The sequence below is a fragment of the Salvelinus alpinus genome, chromosome 29 (assembly GCF_045679555.1).
Source record: "Salvelinus alpinus chromosome 29, SLU_Salpinus.1, whole genome shotgun sequence".
Taxonomy (NCBI): Eukaryota; Metazoa; Chordata; class Actinopteri; order Salmoniformes; family Salmonidae; genus Salvelinus; species Salvelinus alpinus.
In genome coordinates, this window is record NC_092114.1 from 43,541,752 (window position 1) to 43,567,237 (window position 25,486).

The following is a 25,486-nucleotide window of genomic DNA, read 5'->3' on the forward strand; positions in this document are numbered from 1 at the left end:
GGGCCAAGAAACACGAGCAATAGACAGTAGACCGGTGGAAATCTGTCCTTTGGTCTGATGAGTCCAAATTTGATATTATTGGCTCCAACTGCCGTGTCTTTATGAGACGCAGAGCAGGTGAACGGATGATCTCCACATGTGTGGTTCTCACCGTGAAGCATGGAGGAGGTGTGATGTTGTGGGGGTGCTTTGCTGCTGACACTGTTGGGGATTTATTTAGAATTCAAGGCACACTTAACCAGCATGGCTACCACAGCATTCTGCAGCAAAATGCCATCCCATCTGGTTTGCGCTTAGTGGGACTATCATTTTATTTATTTTTTTAACAGGACAATGACCGAACACACCTCCAGGCTATCTAAGGGCTATTTGACCAAGAAGGAGAGTGAGGGGGTGTTGCATCAGATGACCTGGCCTCCACAATCACCTGACCTCAACTCAATTGAGATGATTTGGGATGAGTTGAACCACAAAGTGAAGGAAAAGCACCCAACAAGTGCTCAGCATATGTGGGAACTCCTTCAAGACTGTTGGAAAAGCATTCCTCATGAAGCTGGTTGAGAGAATGCCAAGCGTGTGCAAAGCTGTCATTAAGGCAAAGGGATGCTACTTTGAAGAATCTAAAATATATTTTGATTTGTTGAACACTGTTTTGGTTACATGATTCCATACGTGTTATTTCATAGTTGATGTCTTCACTATTATTCTACAATGTAGAAATTGTAAAAATAAAGAAAAAACCCTTGAACGAGTCCAAACTTTTGACTGGTACTGGTATGTATATTGTATTTAACCCACATGCGACTCGTAGTACGACTAAGCAAAATAGCCCACTAAATGAACTGACTCCAGAAGATAAATAGCAATATGCAAGAACACTATAGTTGAGTTACAGTAATCGGCAATCAAGAAATGTCTGAGAAAGGAATTCTAAATACAAGTGTATTTAATTACTTTGCAAAATGAATGAATTCACATACAAGGCAATACTGACATTAACAAAGAATATATACTGAACAAAAATATAAATGGATCATGCAACAATGATTTTACTGAGTTACAGTTCACATAAGGAAATCAGACAATTGGATTAATTCATTAGGCCCTAATGACTGGGAAGGGATGCAGCCATGGCATCCACTGGGGAACCAAGACCTGCCAATCAGGAGTTTTTCCCCACAAAAGGGCTTTATTAGACAGAAATACTTGAGTTTCATCAGCAGTCCGGGTGGCTGGTCTTAGATGATCCTGCAAGTGAAGAAGCCAGATGTGGAGGTCCTGGGCTGGCGAGGTTACGCGTGGTTTGCGGTTGTGAGGCCAGTTGGACTTACTGCCCAATTCTTTAAAACAACATTTGAGGCAGTTTATGGTAGAGAACATAAAATTCTCTGGCAACAGCTCTTGTGGACAGTCCTGCAGTCAGCATACCAATTGCACGTTCCCTCAAAACTTGAGACATCTGTGGCATTGTGTTGTGTGACAAAACTGCACACATTAGTGGCCTTTTATTGTTCCCAGCACAAGGTGTACCTGTGTAATGATCATGCTTTTTAATCAGCTTCTTGATATGCCACACCTGTCAGGTGGATGGATTATCTTGGCAAAGGAGAAATGCTCACAAATAGCAATGTAATTAAATCTGTGCACAAAATTTGAGCGAAATAAGCTTTTTGTGCATATGGAAAATTTCTGGGATCTTTCATTTCAGCTCATGGGACCAACACTTTACATATTGAGTTTATATTTTTGCTCAGTATAGATAGCATCAGTTATCCTCAGCAAAGAAGTTTGATATAATAATACTATAGTATCCATGTTTGGTATTAATCACACATTAAACAGTCAGTCCTCTGAATACTCAAACAGAGATGAACATTTTCTCCCCTCAGAGGGGGTATGGCTGACTAGTCCTTGGTTATTGTCCTTTCCCTGTGTTCCTGGACAATTTGCCATGCAGGTCGAGGTGACAGAGAGCACATAAATTAGGGCCGAACCTAAATGAGTTTAACAAAACTGGACAAGCTGGGGCATGAATAGAGCTCTGCTGAACAAAATAGCAGAATTACATTAATTTCAAAGTAAATAAAAGGAACTGCATTACAAAAGAACAGGAAGAAACACAGAACTGATGTGCATCCAGGGGGAGCTCAACAGTACTCAGAGTTCCAGCTTTATGCAGATATAGGCATGGTTTGTTAACATGGTATTTTTTCAGGAATCTGCCCACAAAATGAGAAAGTAATAGACAGATTGGACGGTTGACAGACATTCCCATTGGACTGCCAAAGCATTGTAGCAAACAAGATGCCAAATTGCATACAAAACACAGATGGTATCAGATAACATACAGTGAAATCTATTTCGTCGCCAGTCAATAAAGCATTACAAATCTCTAGCCAGACAAACCTAGCTTATTAAGTAGTCTGCTATGGCCTTAAAAAGTAGGAACACAAAACAGTTCTAGCAATAGTATTCAATTGCCCTTAAGTACAAACAGTAACATAAACCTAGCAGCAAATCAAGCTAATGCTAGCACATACATCAAAGGCCAAATATTCCTTTTTAATCAAAGCATTAGCACCTCAGATGTTTTTCATTTAAGTCCTGGATTATATTCATTAGGGCACACAACTTAAAAAGTATTGAAGAAACATGAGTGTTTCTTATTGGACAAGAGCTGGTTTTGTCAGTTTTCTTATATTTGTTGCCTGATGAATACACACTCCTGTTGTGTCAGATAGCACAGCACTATACAGTAGGCTGCAGTAGCTCCTGTAGCTGGCAGAGGGTGCTGTGCAGTGTGGCAGCCAGTGTCTCAGCCTGGGTTTCCTCACAGCAGTTGAAGGCTGTTACGGAGAAGTGGACATGGTCCGACTGGGGGTTGTAGCACACAGCGTATCCGTCGGGAACGAGAGGTCCGAAACACATTACACTGTCCGTGTTTGCAGGCACCTAGTGTAAGTGGTTTAATATAGTTGAGAAGTTGGGGAGAAGAGAAGGAACACAGGGTATAAAGTTACTTTGACATACAGTGGGGAGAACAAGTATTTGATACACTGACGATTTTGCAGGTTTTCCTACTTACAAAGCATGTAGAGGTCTGTAATTTTTATCATAGGTACACTTCAACTGTGAGAGAAGGAATCTAAAACAAAAATCCAGAAAATCACATTGTATGATTTTTAAGTAATTAATTTGCATTTTATTGCATGACATAAGTATTTGATACATCAGCAAAGCAGAACTTAATATTTGGTACAGAAACCTTAGTTTGCAATTACAGAGATCATACGTTTCCTGTAGTTCTTGACCAGGTTTGCACACACTGCAGCAGGGATTTTGGCCCACTCCTCCATACAGACCTTCTCCAGATCCTTCAGGTTTCGGGGCTGTCGCTGGGCAATACGGACTTTCGGCTCCCTCCAAAGATTTTCTATTGGGTTCAGGTCTGGAGACTGGCTAGGCCACTCCAGGACCTTGAGATGCTTCTTACGGAGCCACTCCTTAGTTGCCCTGGCTGTGTGTTTCGGGTCGTTGTCATGCTGGAAGACCCAGCCACGACCCATCTTCAATGCTCTTACTGAGGGAAGGAGGTTGTTGGTCAAGATCTCGCGATACATGGCCCCATCCATCCTCCCCTCAATACGGTGCAGTCGTCCTGTCCCCTTTGGAGAAAAGCATCCCCAAAGAATGATGTTTCCACCTCCATGCTTCACGGTTGGGATGGTGTTCTTGGGGTTGTACTCATCCTTCTATTCCTCCAAACACGGCGAGTGGAGTTTAGAGCAAAAAGCTCTATTTTTGTCTCATCAGACCACATGACCTTCTCCCATTCCTCCTCTGGATCATCCAGATGGTCATTGGCAAACTTCAGACGGGCCTGGACATGCGCTGGCTTGAGCAGGGGGACCTTGCGTGCGCTGCAGGATTTTAATTCATGACGGCGTAGTGTGTTACTAATGGTTTTCTTTGAGACTGTGGTCCCAGCTCTCTTCAGGTCATTGACCAGGTCCTGCCGTGTAGTTCTGGGCTGATCCCTCACATTCCTCATGATCATTGATGCCCCACGAGGTGAGATCTTGCATGGAGCCCCAGACCGAGGGTGATTGACCGTCATCTTGAACTTCTTCCATTTTCTAATAATTGTGCCAACAGTTGTTGCCTTCTCACCAAGCTGCTTGCCTATTGTCCTGTAGCCCATCCCAGCCTTGTACAGGTCTACAATTTATCCCTGATGTCCTTACACAGCTCTCTGGTCTTGGCCATTGTGGAGAGGTTGGAGTCTGTTTGATTGAGTGTGTGGACAGGTGTCTTTTATACAGGTAACGAGTTCAAACAGGTGCAGTTAATACAGGTAATGAGTGGAGAACAGGAGGACTTCTTAAAGAAAAACTAACAGGTCTGTGAGAGCCGGAATTCTTACTGGTTGGTAGGTGATCAAATACTTATGTCATGCAATAAAATGCAAATTAATTACTTAAAAATCATACAATGTGATTTTCTTGATTTTTGTTTTAGATTCCGTCTCTCACAGTTGAAGTGTACCTATGATAAAAATGACATGCTTTGTAAGTAGGAAAATCTGCAAAATCGGCAGTGTATCAAATACTTGTTCTCCCCACTGTATGTGGCAAAAATAATTGCATTTTTTACTGATCAAACGATTTACTTTAAATTGGTTTGCACAATAGTTCCCTAAATGTGTGTCTTGCAAACATTTCTGAACATGGTACCCACGAGACGATAGGTGTTGTTAACCAATAAAAAAAGATGTAATTGCCAGGCAAAAGCCTTAAAAAAAAAAATATATATATATATATAAAAAAGACACATACTAGCAGATCTGCAACTTGTTTAGCAACTTTATAACTTAGCCCTACTCCAGTACTGTGGACACTATTCTGGTAAAAGGGCTCAATCACAAAGCTTTACACGGTAGTGAGCTTTACACCACTCCAACCGACGCTTGGCATTGCGCATGGTGATCTCGTGCTTGTGTGTAGCTGCTCGGAAATGGAAACCCATTTCATGAAGCTCTGTAGTGAGTGTTGCAACTGAGGACCAACTAATTGTACGCGCTGTGCGCTTTAGCACTCGGCAGTCCCGTTTTGTGAGCTTGTGTGGCCTACCACTTCGCGGCTGAGCCGTTGTTGCTCCTAGACGTCTCCAGTTCAAAATAACAGCACTTTCAGTTGAACAGGCCAGCTCTAGCGGGGCAGAAATATAACAAACTGACTTGTTGGAAAGGTGGCATCCTATGATGGTGCCATGTTGAACGTCACTGAGCTCTTCAACAGTAAGGCTATTCTACTGCCAACGTTTGTCTATGGAGATTGCATGGCGTTGTGCTCGATTTTACACACCTGTCAGCAACGGGTGTGGCTGAAATAGCCGAATCCACTAATTTCAATGGGCATTCACATACTTGTGTGTGTATAGTACCAGTCAAGGGGTTCTTTATTTTTGCTATTTTCTACATTGTAGAATAATAGTGAAGACATCACAACTATGAAATAATACATATGGAATCATGTAGTAACCAAAAATCATAGCATTCAACAAATCAAAATATGTTCTATATTTGAGATTCTTCAAAGTAGCCACCCTTTGCCTTGATGACAGCTTTTCACACTCTTGGCATTCTAGGTGTCCAAACTTTGAACTGGTATTGTTTATTTATTTATATATATATATATATTTTTTCAAGCAAACATTGTGCTGGCCATTTGTTTGAGGCCATGACTGCTTGGCCCTCTTCCAGGGGACCCTTATTCATGCGGCTCTCTGCACTGGCCGTGACCTAGTTCACCTGCAAACAAAGATATTTATCAACATCTTCAATGTCTGGGTTCGGGAGCTGAGGGGGAGGGCATGTGCTGGGAGCGAAACTCCAGATGGGATGGAACGGCCACGCCTGAGTCCAATTCAAACATTGCTGACGTAGGAGATGATTATGTGTTAAAATAAACATCTCACTTTTAAAAGTTCATATTCTGTTAACTCAAACCCAAATAATGCTGTTGACTCATGCTATACTCAAACTTGTATCTCAAACAGATGCTTGCTCTTTCTTCATAGATGATGTCATGCTCCTGAGGAGAATGAGCTGGCCAATCAGCAGTCTACTTGCGTTAATATTTTTAATTTAGAGATATACGCCCACACCATTCTGGGGGAACGGGCATGGGTCTCCGGGAGGGAGGGGTTGGCTCCTTCGCTATGGAGGCCGGTAGCCTAGTGGTTAGAGCGTTGGGCCAGTAACCAAAAAGTTTCTGGATCGAATCCCCGAGCTGACAAGGTAAAAATCTGTCGTTCTGCCCCTGAGCAAGGCAGTTAATCCACTGTTCCCCCCCGGCGCTGAAGAAAGTTTCTGGATCGAATCCCCGAGCTGACAAGGTAAAAATCTGTCGTTCTGCCCCTGAGCAAGGCAGTTAATCCACTGTTCCCCCCCGGCGCTGAAGACGTGGATGTCGATTATGGCAGCACGCCGCACCTCTCTGATTCAGAGGAGTTGGGTTAAATGCGGAAGACACATTTCAGTTGTACAACTAACTAGGTATCCCCCTTTCCCAATGATTTTTTATGGCAGTATGAAAGAAGTCCTATTTGAGAATTTATGTTACACCTCCACCTTTCCTCCCCCCACCTGAAGAATTAAATTGTTATGTCATATCATTAATATGTGAAAACCAATACAAATATTTAACTTAAAAACCAATTCTCACTCACCTGACACCCAATTAAGAATGAATATGCATAGCCCATTCATGAATAGGCAAGCCCACTCATTCGAATTAATTTATTACATGAATGACTTGAATACAATGACAAATCCCTGATGTAAACAGGATTATCTGGCTAGATCGATGGCACTGTGTTGACTTTGATAAGCTACAAGTGCGCACAAAAATACCATACTAAACTACATGTAAATAGAGAGGGACACAGACCCAATATAATATTGCATTACTCGACACTCACCTTTAGATTACATAATTATATCCTGTCATTGGAATGAATGTTGCAATCTTGTCAACTTCCACTGGAGTTGTACTTTACCTGTCCTGTTCTCAGTTTCCAGTGGGTGGCCAGCCCATAAGCAGTGTCCATGAACAGTCTGGGCACGCTCAGTCCCTCCTCGATGGCCTGAAGCTTCAAGCCCAGCAGGTGGCGGTCGATGGATTGTCCTTTGAGGGCCTAATTTAGAAAAGGTCAGATGTAATTAGATGACAGAAAAGTGAAACAAACTACTGAGACGATGGCAGCAGAAGCATTGGGTGTAGTCACCTGATCAGTTAGAGTGACGTAGGTCTCTATGGCCTCTCTGAGTAATTCCAGCTTTGCCTCTCTCTGCAACACACAAATAGAGCGTCAAGACGCATCAACAATGTCAATTAATAGAAATCCCCTGTAAAGCTGCCATGTATTGTTGGCTTTGTTAATAACTGCTGTGATTCCCCTGTAATCAACATTGTTCAAAATATTCTTCAAATTAGCCAAAAAGACAAATAACTCAAATGCTGTCAATGAGATCTCTGGAATATGTTTAGCCTTACAAGATTATAGATAAGCATGTCTTAGTTACCTTGCTTTGAAGTAGCCTAACTTAGTCATTTGATCCCTAATTCATTGAATGAGTGAATTATTTTATAAAGAAAGTATTTGGTTGTAATTATGTTGCAATATATATAGGCTACTAAGTTTATATAGGCTACTAAGTGTGGCCAACCATCCTCCAGGAGAGCCTTAAAGGGTTAGTGTTGTATTTTGAGACAGGCTTGAATATGCAAAGAAGCCAACAGGCAGAGGGTAGCCTACACTTTGGTCTGATTCTCTATGGTAATAATAATTAATTTTATTTAGTAAAGTGCTTCTTACCGAGATAGAGGGGTCATCAAAGGTAAGCACAAATTTGAGCATTTGATTGGTGGGAGAGCGGATGTAGTCTGTGCGCCCCCCTCGAAACATCCTCTGGGAGGCAATGTCACAGGAGGCACAAACCTCATTGTGAACTCTGATGGAGAGAAGGAGAAAAGGGAGAGCAGGGGTGTGTTCAGTTTGCTTTAACGTTTGCTGTGTTGCGTGACGTTTTGAACTGAACGACACATTTCCCCAAAATGGTGCACCGTTCATCAATAACCTTTAAAGTATGCTTAATCCCGTTTGGTGGGTGCGGCCTTATCAACATGGGTGGGACCATCTGAAATAGCAAAACTCGTGCAGCACACCATATGTATGCTAACTGCCCTCTGGGCCACCATAATCACAATGTTTTTTTCAACTGGTCATTCAGTACAGTACTATTTCAGTTGAATATCCTCATTGCAAACAGTTCTGTTGTACTGAACGCAACCCAAGTATTGAATTTGGACACAGTGATTGTTGTTAATCACAACTAATTTACAAAATTGAAAATGCAGATATTCCACAGTCAGCACTATGGCTGCCAAGAACATTTATCGTCTCATTTATTAACCACGAGAATTTAATGCCTCGTGTGAAAATGTACTAGCATGTCTATGAAAATCAGTACCACAGTTTGAAAACATGAACTGCACACATCATTTCCTTATTATTGCATACGGTATCCTAGTTTGAGGCCGAATGCCCTTTGTAAGTGATTCCTATGAGCTCACTTGTAGTAGGCCAGCTGCAGTGCCACCTGGATGAAGGAGTTGGGACTCAGGTTGTGCTGTTTGGGCAACTCCTTCCCAAACTTCTGGAAGTTGAAGCAGCGGATATCCAGGTCGTTGATCAATCTGGGGGGGGGGTGTGACAAATTCATACTCCATTAATAAAGCATCAGAGTAGGAGTGCTGATCTAGGATCAGTTTTTGCCATGTAGATTATAATGAATGGAACTAATCAGCTCTCTTGCTCAGACAATTTATGAATACGGGCCCAGGTTAGTTGTTGAATTCAAATGATAAAGATGACTCTTCACTCCATTGGGATAGAAATGTAACGACAGTTGTCAGTTTAGCCACAGGATGGCAGCACATGTGCTGAACCCAGGAAAACACAGCCAGCTCAGATCACAAACAATTACTTAAAATAGAATGAGTAGGTCAGGAGGCACCAAAGCCTTCTTACGCTGCTGACCGTGTTTTGTCATGGTTACAGCAACACTTAGGGCAGCTAATCGTGTTTACACTCCATTTGCTTTGGTCCATGTCACTTTCATTTCAGCGGAGTCGTGTTGAAGTTCATAGCAAAGCAAACATTGACTACACAGAGGCCGCTTCTTATCATTGTAGTACTGTATCACCAACTACACTTATGCACTCAGTGTTAGTACTGTAGTCGGAGGTGTTGAACCAGTCAGTATGCGCACCATATTAAAATCCTTAAGTCTATTGAAGCACCTGTGCGTCAATCTAATGAACATAAAAAAATCCCAATCAAAATCAGTCAGTTTAAGCTATTGAGAGTTATTTTTTGTATGGGCTGCGTCTCAATCCAGTACTATCTCGCCCTTCAACATCTGCAGTGGAAAGTGACAGAGCTACAGAGCCGTTAGTCAGACCAGAAGACATCCCAAAAATCGTTCTTTACGAAAACAGTTTGGCATACTAACTAATATGTCAAATAAAAGCAATGCATTTTACCAATTTTTCTCCCCAATTTCATGATAGCCAATTGTTAGTTAGTCTTATTCCATCGCTGCAACTCCCGTACGGACTTGGGAGAAGCGAAGGTCGAGAGCAATGCATCTTCCAAAACACGACCCTGCCAAGCCGCACTGCTTCTTGACACACTGCTCGCTTAACCCGGAAGCCAACTGCACCAATGTGTCGGAGGAAACAGCATACAACTGGTGACCGAAGTCAGTATGCATGCACCCGGCCTGCCACAAAGAGTCTCTAGAGTCCAAAGGGACAAGAACAAACCCTCCCATAACCCTGACGACGCTGGGCCAATTGTGCGCCACCTCATGCGTCTCCTGGTGGTGGCCGGCTGCGACACAGCCTGGAATCGAACCTGGGTCTCTAGTGATACCTTAGACCGCTGCGCCACTTGGAGGCCTCGTGTGTTCTCTTTGACTCCTTCCGCATATTTGCAATCAAATGCCAGAATTTTCTCCATCTACTTAACTCTGCTTCCACCGGACAGGCTACTGATTTCAAAACTCGGTCCTCCAGAAAGTGTAGAGCATTAGCAAAACTTTTGCAGTTCTTCATGATATCTTTCAAAAAAGCAGCATTAGAAAAGATTACATACAGATACTGAGCAGCTCATGTTATAGACAAAAGCGTGCTACCAATCCGAATTCATCTCACTGCATGTCCAGCCCATACGTTATCTCAGCCAATCATTGCTAGCGGGAAGGTTCCTGACTTTTTCCGTGGCTACACCAACTAGGCTTGTAATTTCCCAATTGTATTTGTATTTACAGATGGCAAACAAGTTTGTTATTAAAAAGGCACATGAAAGTTCACACGTTCCAGAAGGCATTTCTGTCAAAAAATGCATTTAGATTAAAAAATAATAATTTATGTTCAAATGCCTCTCCTGTGTAGTGACGCACGACATATGCCTAGTTTCCTGAAACGAGTCACATATTTAGATCAAATAAAGACTATGATATATAATAACACAGGAGTAATGAAACAATGCATGATAATAAATGCTAAGGGCATGCAAACTCACATATCAAGGTTTTGCTTGGCATGCTCGATATCTCTCTTAATCTCACGGTCAATGTTGAAGTAAAGCTTTTTGGGCATCTGAAGTGGGATCAAAGGGGTTTTCTTTGGGTCCGGTTTCTTACTGCAGAGAGAAGAACGAGGGGAAATGTTAATTGGCATTGTGTGTTTTTTAATCAACTGACTCATTGTTTTTCTTCCGATAGAAACTGAGATGAATACCGTATACACACAGTATGTAATTGAGCAGAGAAACTGAGATTAATACCGTATACACACAGTATGTAATTGAGCAAGTAATGCAGCAAAAGTAGACAAGACCCTCCCCTGTCTCATCTCACCAGTATTGTAGAATGTGATCCAGAAGAGTAGCTATTGGTGGACCTTCAGCCGTGGCCTGCTCATACAGAAGCCCCCATGAGCCATCCTCACCCACCACAAACTACCAGAGAAGGAGGAATAGTGGAAGAGAAAGGTAACTAATTAGTTTAACCAACAATTGTTGCTCAGTCCATGATCATTTATGTTAATTGATTTATTTTATTTCAGTGTTATACAGCATTTGGTGCCCAGCCCATATGGACTTACAATACACAAGTATGTGATCTATGATTGGTTGGGTCATTTGGATCATTCTACTGCTCCACTCACCTGCAGTGTTTTGTCAAACCAACGATTGCCGCTGTTCGAGTGTGTCCCGCCCCCATGCAGGATTTGAGCTGCCATGCGACTGGAGTACCTGTAAGTCAAAGTAACACAGAACTTCATGACTAATTAAATCTAATAATCCAAAAAACACATCTGTAATCAATGAAGTCCCTGGTGTGTCAAACATAACTGAGCAAAATGTATTCATACTGTACAACAACTTGCATTCAAGTTGAAAAATAGTAACATACAGGATGAGAGAAAAGAATATTGTGGCTCATACTTTTCATCTGAGACCCTCATGACTGGAGAGTCCAGACACAAGGTGAAAAGTCCCTTCTCAATCGCTCGCACTGACTCCTTGTTCAATTTATCTGGGTAAGAGAGAGAGCATGAAAAAAAAGGTGAAGAGACAAAGCAAATAAACGGTACAGATCCACACAGGCCTACTGCAGCTCTGATCAGTTACGCCCACCGGTCTGTGTAGATTAATAAGGACTGAGTAGTGCGCAATACAATCCTACTCCGAAGCGTTCTGCATCCAGCAAAATATTTTGCATAGTTTGTTTTGTTTCAGTATGTTGCATTGAAAGTGACTAATATTGCATTGATTCGCTCACAATTGCCACAGTAAAGGGAAACATTGATAGTGTTAACAGGGAAAACTCTAGAAAGTTGAGTGAAGTTCAATCTGTTCAATCTCGTGCGTCTCTACGTGGGCCGATATTTCATCTGTGCGGCAGTCTCTGGGTTACTGCGCGCCTGTGCGGACATTACTAGCAACATGTATTTGAAAACAGTGTGGTCCTCTGCTTCACACAGCCTGGACGTCCCATACTCTGGGTATGTTTATGGGTATGTATAGTATAATGCTGTGTCTATCATGTCTACCTTTGAGCAGGCGGCTGTAGGCCTGGCCCCAGGTCTGGCGATGCTCGCTGGTCAGGATGCCCATTGGCTCCTTGTCCGTCTTCCAGGACTCAGCCCTGATTCGCAGAAGCTGGGCGTGGATCTGGCTCTCGGTCATCCGAGAGCCATCACTGTTGTATACGTCCATCTGAAAGAACTAGGTGGGACAGAAAAGAGAATTGAAAATGTAAGTGTGATGTGGAAAAGCTAATCCATGCTTTTGTCACTTCAAGGTTAGATTACTGCAATGCCCTACTTTCAAGCTACCCGGATATGGCACTAGGCCTAAATAAACTTCAGTTAGTGCAGAATACAGCTGCTTGAATCTTGACTAGAACCAAATAATTCCATCACATTATTCCTCTGGCTTGTGCGGTTTGGAGATCTTCATGGACTATATTCTGCCTTTGTTTTCAGGGTAGTAAGTGAGTGGTCTGTTGATATTCCTTAAGTGGTGTGGGGGCTGTGCTTTGGCAAAGTGGGTGGGGTGATATGTTGCCAGGTTTGCCCCATCCAGGGGTAACCTCGGACAGGACCTCCCGACATCCCCAGCTTTGCTTCAAAGTAGCCGAGACAAAATCTGACCATAGAAACGTGGAGTCAATTATTTTATAGACTTCCACATGCCATTTAAACCAGTTGCCCATTTCTGTCATGTTCTATTGATTTTCAAATCAACTTTCTTTCATTGTCCAGTGGCCAAAGGCACAATAGTCATATTAGCAAACCATGCTAGTTGTTGCATCTTTAGATCTCCCTTTCTAAATGTCTAATGGATATTTTCATCTATGTGACATGAAATCTGCTTGCATACGCAGTGCGCTTTTGACAGTGTTTTCCAGCTAATTGCATTATGAAACAAACATTTGAGCATAGCTACGCTTACGTGAATAATAGGTGATCAACATTCAAATGTCCAACGTCACATCTTCCTAACGAAAACCCTATCTTAGGCATCCTCTCACTAACTCCCCTCCCGGAGGACCTGAGCCCTACGACCGTGCCTCAGGACTACCTAGCTTAATATATATTTTTAGTTTGGACTTAGGCGGCCCGAAAAAACCCGTAAGGCTTTTTCTATGCAGAAAAAGCTCTGCCCTCTATTGCCACCATGAATATTATTTGACCTTGCTGGTCATCTATGAACGTTTCAATGTCTTGAATTACTTTTAAACGTTAACGTACTCTTAAATGCACTAAGGGGTTTGAGGCTGGGTATCTGTAAAGCACTTTGACAACTGCTGTTGTAAAAAGGGCTTTATAAAATACATTTGATTGGGTATCATTAATGTTGGGTATCATTGCCATGTTTATTAGTCTGTAATATGGGATTAATTGGAGTTGACCCCTTAGCTCTGTGTAGCCGCTCTCATCTTGAAGAAAAAAAACATTAAATCCTCTTCTGACCACAGCCATATAGTCAGTGATGCATACTGTGGGTCAAGCTCACCTGGTAGTTCCTCACCACTGTGATGTGGCGGGCACGGCTGTGATGGGTGATGGTGTCGTGTTTGCGGCCTGGGATCCGACAGGATGAGAAGAGGAGGGGAAAGAGCTCCATACAGAGTGGCTGGCCCCGCATGTACTCCACTGGCAGACGGCCACTGAGATACACACAGAGAGAGAGAGAAAGCATGCAGATACAGTTACTGACAGTATGCCGTAATAAATTTAGACTGGGTATATAAACCAAAGCATACAAGCCAACACAGAGGTAAAAGGTTAAAGCCCTAAAATAGCTGTGAGAGAGTGTCTGCAACCTAGGATACAAATATTGATATGGTTCACCATTTGGTGAAACATGACTTGGAAAAACTGGTCAGTACTATGTAGCTAATATTAATGCTTCAGGTCTAAGACGGCGTATATGTGTACAGTACAATCTTGAAATGGCACTTACTTGTCTACTACATTTTTGAAATCGAGTGCAGCAGCAATCAGCTTGGATGCAAACCTGGGTCGACACAAAAGATGTTAGAGAATGGCCCAGCCAGAGTACTGTTTGTTCAATGCAAATCAATCTTCACCTTGCAACATACTACTTGTGCATTATCATATGGGGTGGAACTGTTCAAAGTTCCTCACATATCCTACAGCTATAGATAGGATAAAGATGTACGAAATAACATTCGGAAAGTATTCAGACCCCTTGACTTTTCCCACATTTTGTTACGTTACAGCCTTATTCGAAAATGGATTCAATAGTTTCTTTTTCCTTTATCAATCTACACACAATATCCCTTAGTGACAATGCAAAAACAGGTTTTTAGACATTTTTGCAAAATTATATATACATATTTACTCAGTACTTTGTTGCAGCACCTTTGGCAGCGATTACAGCCTTGAGTCTTCTTGGGTATGACGCTAAAAGCATGGCACACCTGTATTTGGGGAGGATCTCCCATTCTTCTCTGCAGATCCTTTCAAGCTCGGTCAGGTTGGATGGGGAGCGTTGCTGCCCAGCTATTTTCTCTCCAGAGATGTTCGATCAGGTTCAAGTCCGGGCTCTGGCTAGGCCACTCAAGGACATTCAGAGACTTTTTCCGAAGCTACTCCTGCGTTGTCTTGGCTGTGTTTAGCGTCGTTGTCCTGTTGGAAGGTGAACCTTTGCCCCAGTCTGAGATCCTGAGCGCTCTGGAGCAGGTTTTCATCAAGGATCTCGCTGTACTTTGCTCTGTTCATCTTTCTCGATCCTGCCAGGTCTCCAAATCCCTGCCACTGAAAAACATCCCCACAGCATGATGCTGCTGCCACCACCATGCTTCACCGTATGGATGGTGCCAGGTTTCCTCCCGACATTACGCTTGACATTCAGGCCAAAGAGTTCAATCTTGGATTCATCAGACAAGAGAATCCTGTTTCATGGTCTGAGAGTCCTTTAGGTGCCTTTTGGCAAACTCCAAGCGGGATGTCATGTGCCTTTTACTGAGGAGTGGCTTACGTCTAGCCACTCTAGCATAAAGGCCTGATTAGTGGATTGCTGCAGAGATGGTACCCCAATGGTGGAACAAACTCCCTCACGACGCCAGGTCAGCGGAGTCAATCACCACCTTCCGGAGACACCTGAAACCCCACCTCTTTAAGGAATACCTAGGATAGGATAAAGTAATCCTTCTAACCCCCCCCCCCCCTTAAAAGAGTTAGATGCACTATTGTAAAGTGGTTGTTCCACTGGATATCATAAGGTGAATGCACCAATTTGTAAGTCGCTCTGGATAAGAGCGTCTGCTAAATGACTTAAATGTAAATGTAAATGGTTGTCCTTCTGGAAGGTTCTCCCATCTCCACAGAGGAACTCTGGAGCTCTGTCAGAGTGACCATCGGGTTCTTGGTCACCTCCTTGATCAAGGCCCTTCTCCTCTGCTTGCTCAGTTTGACTGGGTGGCCAGCTCTAGGGAGAGTCTTGGTGGCTCCAAACTTCTTCCATTTAAGAATGATGGAGGCCACTGTGTTCTTGGGGACCTTCAATGCTGCAGAAATGTTTTGGTACCCTTTCCCAGATCTGTGCCTCGACACAATCCTGTCTCGGAGCTCTACGGACAGTTTCTTCGACCTCATGGCTTACTTTTTGCCCTGACATGCACTGTCAACTCTGGGACCTTATATAGACAGATGTGCGCCTTTCCAAATCATGTCCAATCAATTGAATTTGCCACAGGTGGACTCCAATCAACAGGGTGCACCTGAGCTCAATTTTGAATCTCATAGCAAAGGGTCTGAAAACTTATGTAAATACAATGTGGTTTTTTTGTCAGTAGTTGGACCGACTAAGTTGTTCTCACTCTGTACTCAGCAAATCCACAGGTACAAATGCTGAGTGAGTGTACAACATCATCCAACCAGATCATGTCAACACTGGTGACTGTGTACATTCAGCAAACCAGCCTGCTCCTCTCTAGTATCTCACAGGCACATAGTGCATACAGCTATGCCCGTATGTTGCTGGCTGGCACTCACACAAGCTGCCCCCTCCAGTCTGAGAAGTCCCGCTTGGGCAGGGAGATGGCCGGGTTAGAATGCACGGGCAGGGGCTGTCTGCTCTCCAGGTACGCCCACTGCACCCACCAGTCGGATATCTACAGTAGAGGACAGGGGAAAGGACAACAGCAAAACAACTATCAATCATGCAGTACAGTCCAGAAAGGAGGGCAGCTGTGGAAAGACACTTTGAGCCATCAGAGTGAAACTCAAATTAGCACCATGCATTGTGTGTACTATAAAGTGTCATCCAAAATCCAGCACCCCACTGATATTTTCTTATCTCAGTCTATTTACGTCGGCTACAAATTGTGCATAATTTCCCACATTGTTTGCATACCCAATTGTTTGAGTGTCTAGCTCGTCTCTCCAGTCCCTCTTGAAGTTGCGGACCGAGTCCCCCCTCTCCGCAAAACTTTTGGATATTCTTGCGGGTGTGTACCAGCTCTTCTTCAGGTATCAGGGGCTCCAGGGCTCGTAGGTACCCCTGCAGAGTCTGGGCCAGCGGGGGTACCGGCTGGGCGGGCACGGAGGAGGAGAAGCATCTCTCCTGGCTGGATCCAGACACAACCTACATGTATGTCCAGATAAACAATGTTGAGTCTAGTCAGTATGAGTAATGAGATGAGTTGATATTTGAACAAAAATAAAGTTTGAACATTTGTTATTTGGGTCACCCAGGGCTATTTTGATACGTTGTGTACGTTACCCTACGGTGTCAACGTTGCCACGCGGTGCATTCTGGGTACACTCCTACAAGGAGTCAATTGGGCGCTAGCTCAAAAACCCAACATTGGCATGAATTACGTGAACAAGAAGCACATCACAAATCTTTTCCGAGATGTGAGATAATAAACTTGTTCTTTGTAATATCGTATATCTTCCGTCCTTTCGAGGGAAATAGGCAGGTTTCTCGACTAATGCTGCATTCATAACATCTCGTATGCTGGTATTTACCAAATTACGACTGGGAAATATTCACTTGAACGCCCCTCCAACTAATTGCTAGAGGGAAACTCGTCCATCATCCCAGTACTCCAAAGTATATCAAGCCTTTTGTTTATATACTCCATTAGTAGCTTGTTTAACTACTGTGGTAGTCTGTCAGGTACTCAGCAGGAAGGTCTGATTTCACTATTATTAAAACAAGACCTCAATGGCAAAAAACTGGAGGCCTCTTTCACTTCAATGTTGTGATCCAAAAATACTAGCAAAATGCATAGCACTCCGAATTAAAAAAGTTTTTTATCAGGTATTGTTCATCCTGATCAGACAGGTTTTTAACGTGGACGATACATTGGAGATAATATACGACTACTAGAAATACTAGAAAATGAAACATCTAAGAAGCCAAGCCTGGTATTCACAGCAGATTTTGAAAAGACCTTGGATAAAGTAAGACTGGATTTCATATATAAATGCCTGGATTTTTTCAATTTCGGTTAGTCTCTTTTTCAGTGGGTAAAAGTAAAGTATTGAAACCCCAGGTGTAAATAGTAAATACTTCAAAGAGTTTTGAACTGTCAAGAGGCGATAAACATGGGTGTCCGATGTCACCATATCTATTCTTTATGGCCATCAAAATGCGAGATATTGAAATCAGATCAAATAAAAGAGGATTAGAATTCAAGGTTTAAAAACAAAGGCGTCCATGTATACCGATGACTCAAGCTTTACATTAAGACTGCAAGCTAGATCCCTGTAATGTCTCAAGGAAGCTCTAGATAACTTTTCTGGCTTTTAAGTATCGGATCTTTTAAAAAACTACTTTTACATTACCCTGCAGTTTACCTATAAAATGGGCTGACGGTGAAGTAGACATACTTGGTATTCATAACATATACAGTTGAAGTCGAAAGTTTACATACACTTAGGTTGAAGTCATTAAAACTCATTTTTCAACCACTCCATAAATTACTTGCTAACAAACTATAGTTTGGTAAGTCGGTTAGGAAATCTACTTTGTGCATGACACAAGTAATTTTTCCAACAATTGTTTACAGACAGATTATTTTACTTTTAATTCACTGTATCACAATTCCAGTGGGTCAGAAGTTGACATACACTAAGTTGACTGTGCCCTTTAACAGCTTGGAAAATTCCCGAAAATGATGTCATGGCTTTAGAAGCTTCTGATAGGCTAATTGACATCATTTGAGTCAATTAGAGGTGTACCAGTGGCTGTATTTCAAGGCCTACCTTCAAACTCAGTGCCTCTTTGCTTGACATCATGGGAGAATCAACAGAAATAGCCAAGACCTCAGGAAAAAAAAGTGTAGACCTCCACAAGTCTGGTTCATCCTTGAGAGCAATTTCCAAATGGCTGAAGGTACCACATTCATCTGTACAAACAATAGTACACAAGTATAAAACCATGGGACAACGCAGCAGTCATACCTCTCAGGAAGGAGACGCGTTCTGTCTCCTAGAGATGAATGTACTTTGTGTCAAAAAGTGCAAATCAATCCCAGAACAGCAGCAAAGAACCTTGTGAAGATGCTGGAGAAAACAGGTACAGAAGTATCTATATCCACAGTAAAAAGAGTACTATATCGACATAACCTGAAAGACCGCTCAGCAAGGAAGAAGCTACTGCTCCAAAACCACCATAAAAAAGCCAGACTATGGTTTGCAACTGCACATGGGGACAAAATTCATACTTTTTGGAGAAATGTCCTCTGGTCTGATGGAACAAAAATAGAACTGTTTGGCCATAATGACCATCGTTATGTTTGGAGGAAAAAGGGGGAGACTTGCAAGCCGAAGAACACCATCCCAACCCAACCGTGAAGCATGAGGGTGGCAGCCTCATGTTGTGGGGGTGCTTCGCTGCAGGACGGATTGGTGCACTTCACAAAATAGACAGCATCATGAGGAAGGGAAATTGTGTGGATATATTGAAGCAACATCTCAAGACATCAGTCAGGAAGTTAAAGCTTGGTTGCAAATGTGTCTTCCAAATGGACAATGACCCCAAGCATAGTTCTAAAGTTGTGGCTAAATGGCTTAAGGACATTAAAGTCAAGGTATTGGAGTGGCCATCACAAGGCCCTGACCTCAATCCTATAGAGAATTTGTGGGCAGAACTGAAAAAGTGTGTGCAAGCAAGGAGGCCTACACACCTGACTCAGTTACACGAGCTCTGTCAGAAGGAATGGGCCAGAATTCACTCAACTTATTGTGGGAAGCTTGTGGAAGGCTACCCAAAACTAGAGGTCGATCGATTATGATTTTTCAACGCCGATACCGATTATCGGAGGACCAAAAAAAGTCGATACCGGTTAATCAGACGATTTTTATGTATATATTTGTAATAATGACAATTACAACATTACTGAATTAACCCTTTTATTTTAACTTAATATAATACATAAATAAAATCTATTTAGTCTCAAATAAATAATAAAACATGCAACATGCAAAAACAAAGTGTTGGAGAAGAAAGTAAAAGTGCAATATGTGCCATGTAAAAAAGCTAATGTTTAAGTTCCTTGCTCAGAACATGAGAACATATGAAAGCTGGTGGTTCCTTTTAACATGAGTCTTCAATATTCCCAGTTAAGAAGTTTTAGGTTGTAGTTATTATAGGACAATTTCTCTCTATACCATTTGTATTTCATATACCTTTGACTATTGGATGTTCTAATAGGTACTTTAGTATTGCCAGCCTAATCTCGGGAGTTGATAGGCTTGAAGTCATAAACAGCAGCTGCTGGCAAACGCGGGAAAGTGCTGTTTGAATGAATGCTTACGAGCCTGCTGGTGCCCACCATCGCTCAGTCAGACTGCTCTATCAAATCATAGACTTAATTATAATATAATAACACACAGAAATACGAGCCTTAGGTCATTAATATGGTCAAATCCGGAAACTATCATTTCGAAAACAAAACGTTTATTCTTTCAGTGAAATACGGAACCGTTGTGTATTTTATCGAACGGGTGGCATCCACAAGTCTAAATATTTCTGTTACATTGCACAACCTTCAATGGCGAAGTGAGCTGTGATTCAATGATAAATTAACAGGCACCGCATCGATTATATGCAACGCAGGACAAGCTAGATAAACTAGTAATATCATCAACCATGTGTAGTTAACTAGTGATTATGTTAAGACTGATTGTTTTTTTTATAAGATACGTTTAATGCTAGCTAGCACCTTACCTTGGCTCCTTGCTGCACTCGCATAACAGGTAGTCAGCCTGCCACGCAGTCTTCTCGTGGAGTGCAATGTAATCGGCCATGATCGGTGTCCAAAAATGCTGATTATCGATTGTTATGAAAACTTGAAAATCGGCCCTAATTAAAATCGGACATTCCGATTAATCTGTCGACCTCTACTCGAAACATTTGACCCAAGCTAAACAATTTAAAGGCAATGTTACCAAATACTCATTGAGTGTATGTAAACTTCTGACCCACTGGGAATGTGATGAAAGAAATAAAAGCTGAAAAAAATGACTCTACTATTATTCTGACTTTCCACATTCTTAAAATAAACTGGTGATCCTAACTGACCTAAGACAGGAAATTTTTACTAGGATTAAATGTCAGGAATTGTGAAAAACTGACTTTAAATGTATTTGGCTAAGGTGTATGTAAACTTCTGACTTCAACTGTACATACATACACAAAATGAGCTCTCCACAATGAATTTCAATAGAAAACTAGTAAACATAGACAAGATCCTACAGCCATGGAGAGGTAAATACCTGTCTATTTAATGGGAAATTACACCGATTAACTCCTTAGTCATATGTCAGTTTACCCACTTATGGCGCTAGCTACTCCTGACGATTCGTTTTTTCAAATCATGAGCAAAAAATATTTAACTTTATCTGGGATGCTAAACCAGACAAGATAAAGCGTGTCTATCTATATAATGAATATGAACTGGGTGGGTTGAGATAATTAAATATAAAAGCACTAAACCCCTCTCTAAAAGCTTCACTTATACAAAAGTTTTACTTGAACCCAAAATGGTTCTCAAGTAGATTACTAAAAAAAGCTCATCCTTTGTTTAAAAATGGCCTATTTGCCGATTGCCATGTCTAATTTTCGATTAATTGAAAATGATATACTTTGAAAAAAAACCTCTTCTTTTTTTTTTAAACAAGCGTTGCAGAGCTGGTTTCAATTTCATCCGCCAGAAAAGATAGAACAAATATCACAACAAATATTATGGTTGAACTCAAATGTGTTGGTTGATAAATTACTTGTACTTATGGAAAATATGTTTGTAAAGGGTATTTTGTTTTTAAATGATATTGTAAATTGAAACGGTAGAGTTGTATCTTTCATGGAGCTATCGGAATTGTATGGGAAGGTCTGCTCAATCCAAGATTACAACCAATGGATTACACAGCATTACCCCAAAACAATGGAGGCAGCGGAGGTAGGGAACTGGTTTGTCTGCCCAATAAAGGATCAAAACTGTCTGAGGAACAAAAATAACATAAATAGGAAAGTATACCAGTTTCATTTGAGGACCAGGATGTTGACCGTTGTGCCATACAGATTGCAAAACAGCTGGGAAGATATTTATGATGTACCGATTCCATGGCACAGGGTGTATGACTAAAACGCTGCAAGATTCAAGACTTGGTGCTTTTCAGCTAAAATCATTGTACAGAATTCTTGCCACCAACAAAGTGTTGATAATTGGGGCATACAACCATCGCAGCTCTGCAGATTTTGTTGTGAGGATACAGAATCAATAGACCATTTGTTCTGGTATTGCCCTCAAGTAGGGTTAGCATAATGGTAATATTAAATTGACCCTAGAAATAGAATTGTTGGGAGATCTGGAGAGACCTGGTCAGTCAAAAAAAGTATCTTCAACTCGCAGTCTGCGGATTCTATTTGAAAGACCCTAACAATCAATTTGAATCTATCAATTCCCCATTCCATATATCACCAGTAGTACATTTACCATTAATTCCTATGGTCTAATCTACAATGTTTGTTTGGTTATGGTAATGTCTGTTAATGCATTCAAAATATTATTATTCCAGTCTTTTATCGTTCTCATTGTAGGAGTAGACACGTTGTTTGCAGAGCGCACAACCTATGCTACACTTGTGAGAACCAAGTTAGTTTATTTCATTATATTTACAAGTTTTGCCAATTTAGTCATTGTCTTTTGTTTGGAGCGCTCCTGTCATTGTCTTTCCAGCGCTCTCCCCTTAGATAACCACTCAGCGTGAAAGGGAAACAAGTAATACTCTGATCCAGTAGAAACGCCATAAAAATAGGCCTACCGGATTACTTCTTATCCCTGAGCAAATAGCCTACAGCCGTGTCTGTCCCGAGCTCACTGGAACAGGAAAATCTGTGGGCCCAGAATATTTTATACAATGCTGCAAGTTTGGTAGCACCAGCTTCTGGCCAGACCCAAGTTAATAGTTTATACATTGTTTCAAGTTCATTGCAGACAGGGTTAAGTAGCCAATGTGATTTATCAGGATATTTTCTATCTGCAGGTTGCAGTGTTTTTATTTGTTTGCTTTATAGGCAATTTTTACATTGTTGGCAATAGAAGTTAAACCTAAAATGTATCCTTTTCATTTGGATATAATTTTGATTAACCACAAGACAATGATTGAGATGACAATATGAATAAATTAAATTAAACTGTTCCATGAAAATGTGCAAATGGAAACCATAAATGGCACGCAGATCGGTAGAAATGGTCAAATAAATTGGCATTCCCCATTAGAAAGTGTGCCGACGCCTACCAGCAACTTCAGGAGAGTAACGTTAAGGTTCTCTCTGGCTCCTTCGAGTAATTTGTGTCTTTCATCAAACAGTTGATTTTATTAAAACACATAGGTTGTTTATATATGGAAAAATATATTTTTTATAAATTTGAACAATCGATTGGTCAAAAGACGATTTTTGGTCGACCAAGATTTTTTGTCGGGGACAGCCCTACTCTTATTATTGATATTGATTATTGTACTGCAATGTTGAGGGAGCTAGCATGCAAGAATTTCACTGCACCTTCCTTTTATACCTGCTGTAAACTGTATGTGACAAATACATTTGATTTGAAAACACAGAAATCCTACTCATTACTTTACATGCTTATTAACCTATGTCAGCCAGAACGAGGCACTTGACTCACGCCCAGAAGGCAGCCTGGTTCCAAAACAAATGCAATCACTTTTCACCCAGTGCAAAGTCCACCCATTTGGGTCACCTGGACAGTTCAATGGAATCTCCTCATTGATTTTCCCCATCTCCTCATTTCTTAAAGTAATTGAGTGTCCAGTCAGTGAAAATAATATTCTGTTTTAACTCCTACCCAAATATTGTTATTGATTCACCCTAAACTCGTATCAGTGGCCAAAGCATAAATTGGAGAGAAGGGGAAAAAATATATAAAAAAGAAACACTTTTTTTAAAAACACCTCAAATGCTTGCCACACCAATGAACTATCATGGTCCAAACACACTAAGACAGTCATGAAGAGGGCACGACAACACCTTTTCCCCCTCTGGAGACTGAAAAGATTTGGCATGGGTCCCCAGATCCTCAAAGGGTTATACAGCTGCACCATCGAGAGCATCCTGACCGGTTGCATCCCCGCCTGGTATGGCAACTGCTCAGCATCTGACCGTAAGGCACTACAGAGGGTAGTGCGTACGGTCCAGTACGCACTACCAACATGTGCAAATTACCTAGAATAACCTGTACTCCCGCACATTGATTTGGTACCGGTACCCCCTGTATATAGCCTAGTTATAGTTACTTCAGTTTATTTTGTGAATATTTTCTTAACTCTTTCTTGTTGGTTAAGGGCTTAAGGGCTTGTAAGAAAGCATTTCACAGTTAGGTCTACACCTGTTGTATTCAGCACATGTGACAAAAAGTTTGATTTGAAATACCAGTTGGAAGCATTCACATGCTTTGAACTAGTTGAGAAACTAAAAGTACAGCCATCATGCTTGTAAACAAATTAATTAACAAATTGTTGCATTTAACTCCAGAAAAGTAATTTCCTTAGTAAATGACGTCTGGTCAGCATATGGTAGAAGAGCGTTCATGCGGTTTTTTCGTAGACGTATGTGGTAAATACCACCTTCCCACTTGGTTATGAACACAGCATAAATACATTTTTCTGGGAAGGAAAACGAACTCATTTTGTAATTAATTATAGGTCATTTTCCATAGACATCTGGACAGTTTAAAGTATTTCTGGTAGGATGCAGGAAAATAAGGGCGTTAGAGTGATGTGCCAATCAAAACATGACCAGCCAGAACATACCTAAATAGGAAGTTTGTAAGTATGTATGGGGGAGGTTCCCCATACCAAAACAACTTCCAAATGCAACAGTATTACAATTTAAAAGGGTTAACTATTCAGATAGCTTACGACTCACCCTAGACAGCCAAACTCTGCATGTTCTCGCAGTTATTTTTCTCAAAATCATCTCAACTCACGAGCCACTCCTTTACCGGATCAAAGGCGCGAACTTTCTTGAACAAGTGACCGAGAAAGTGTTTTGGAAAAAATAGCTAGCTAGTTTACACTTTTCCTAAGTAGATAACCTGCTAAAATGTAGCCAGCTAGCTATTTAACTTGCTAACGACAAATGCCAGGTGCGTTTTCTTCGAGTCCTTGCATTAATTTTGGGGTGTCAAAGACTTTGTTATTGTCCAACTGGTAAAAAGTTATCGTTCCAGGTTTGGAAACTTTGACGGGCTTTGACATGGCAGAAAATGGCAAACGCCAGTCGCACACTCTGTCAACTACAGAGCATTGGTGAGCAATCTTGGGACTTTCGCAAAGAGTTCAGATTAATTTCTGTAGCAAAAGCAACACAGCTAAATCGACACGTGTCCAATGTTTCCGTAAACCAAACCCAAAGAGCTCCTACAGAACAATTAGACAGATATTTCAGCGGATGTATAAATGTGAAGCATCCGCTTGGCGTTTCCACTCAATACCAAATATGGTAGAAAGAAGATGGAACAAGATGGATTTGGGCCGACATTCTGCAAATGTTGTAATCGATTAAACATTTCAATACAGTTCTGTTCCCAAAACTAAAATATGCTATGAAAAGAGTGGACTACGATTTGTAGACTTCACCCTTTGCAAAAGTATTTTTAAATCGCGTTGTTGCACAAAGGTTAATTCAGTTATTGCACACACGCACTTCAGGGTAGGCGTTCCCTAACGGACATATGCAGATGTGTGCTAGAACACGGCAATAGGATCCCGCTACCTCGTCCTTTGCTCTGCCCACCTCCTTGCTTGTTCTGCCCGCTATGACTCATTTGTTCCCATTGGAAACG

At 41.5% G+C, this 25,486-nt stretch overlaps 1 protein-coding gene across 1 annotated transcript; it reads right to left on the reverse strand.

Annotated features, from left to right (window-relative positions):
- Positions 1 to 2,126: 2,126 nt before the first annotated feature.
- On the reverse strand, positions 2,127 to 25,070 carry cratb (carnitine O-acetyltransferase b). Its single transcript, XM_071374213.1, has 15 exons — positions 24,568 to 25,070; positions 16,522 to 16,752; positions 16,161 to 16,279; positions 14,104 to 14,157; positions 13,654 to 13,807; positions 12,186 to 12,360; positions 11,578 to 11,668; positions 11,298 to 11,385; positions 10,988 to 11,088; positions 10,651 to 10,770; positions 8,637 to 8,759; positions 7,879 to 8,014; positions 7,288 to 7,350; positions 7,060 to 7,197; positions 2,127 to 2,952 (listed from the first exon to the last, which is right to left on the reverse strand). Exons 1-15 carry the CDS (start codon positions 24,616 to 24,618, stop codon positions 2,749 to 2,751), a joined length of 1,848 nt encoding a protein of 615 aa, XP_071230314.1. The 5' UTR covers positions 24,619 to 25,070; the 3' UTR covers positions 2,127 to 2,748.
- Positions 25,071 to 25,486: the final 416 nt, after the last annotated feature.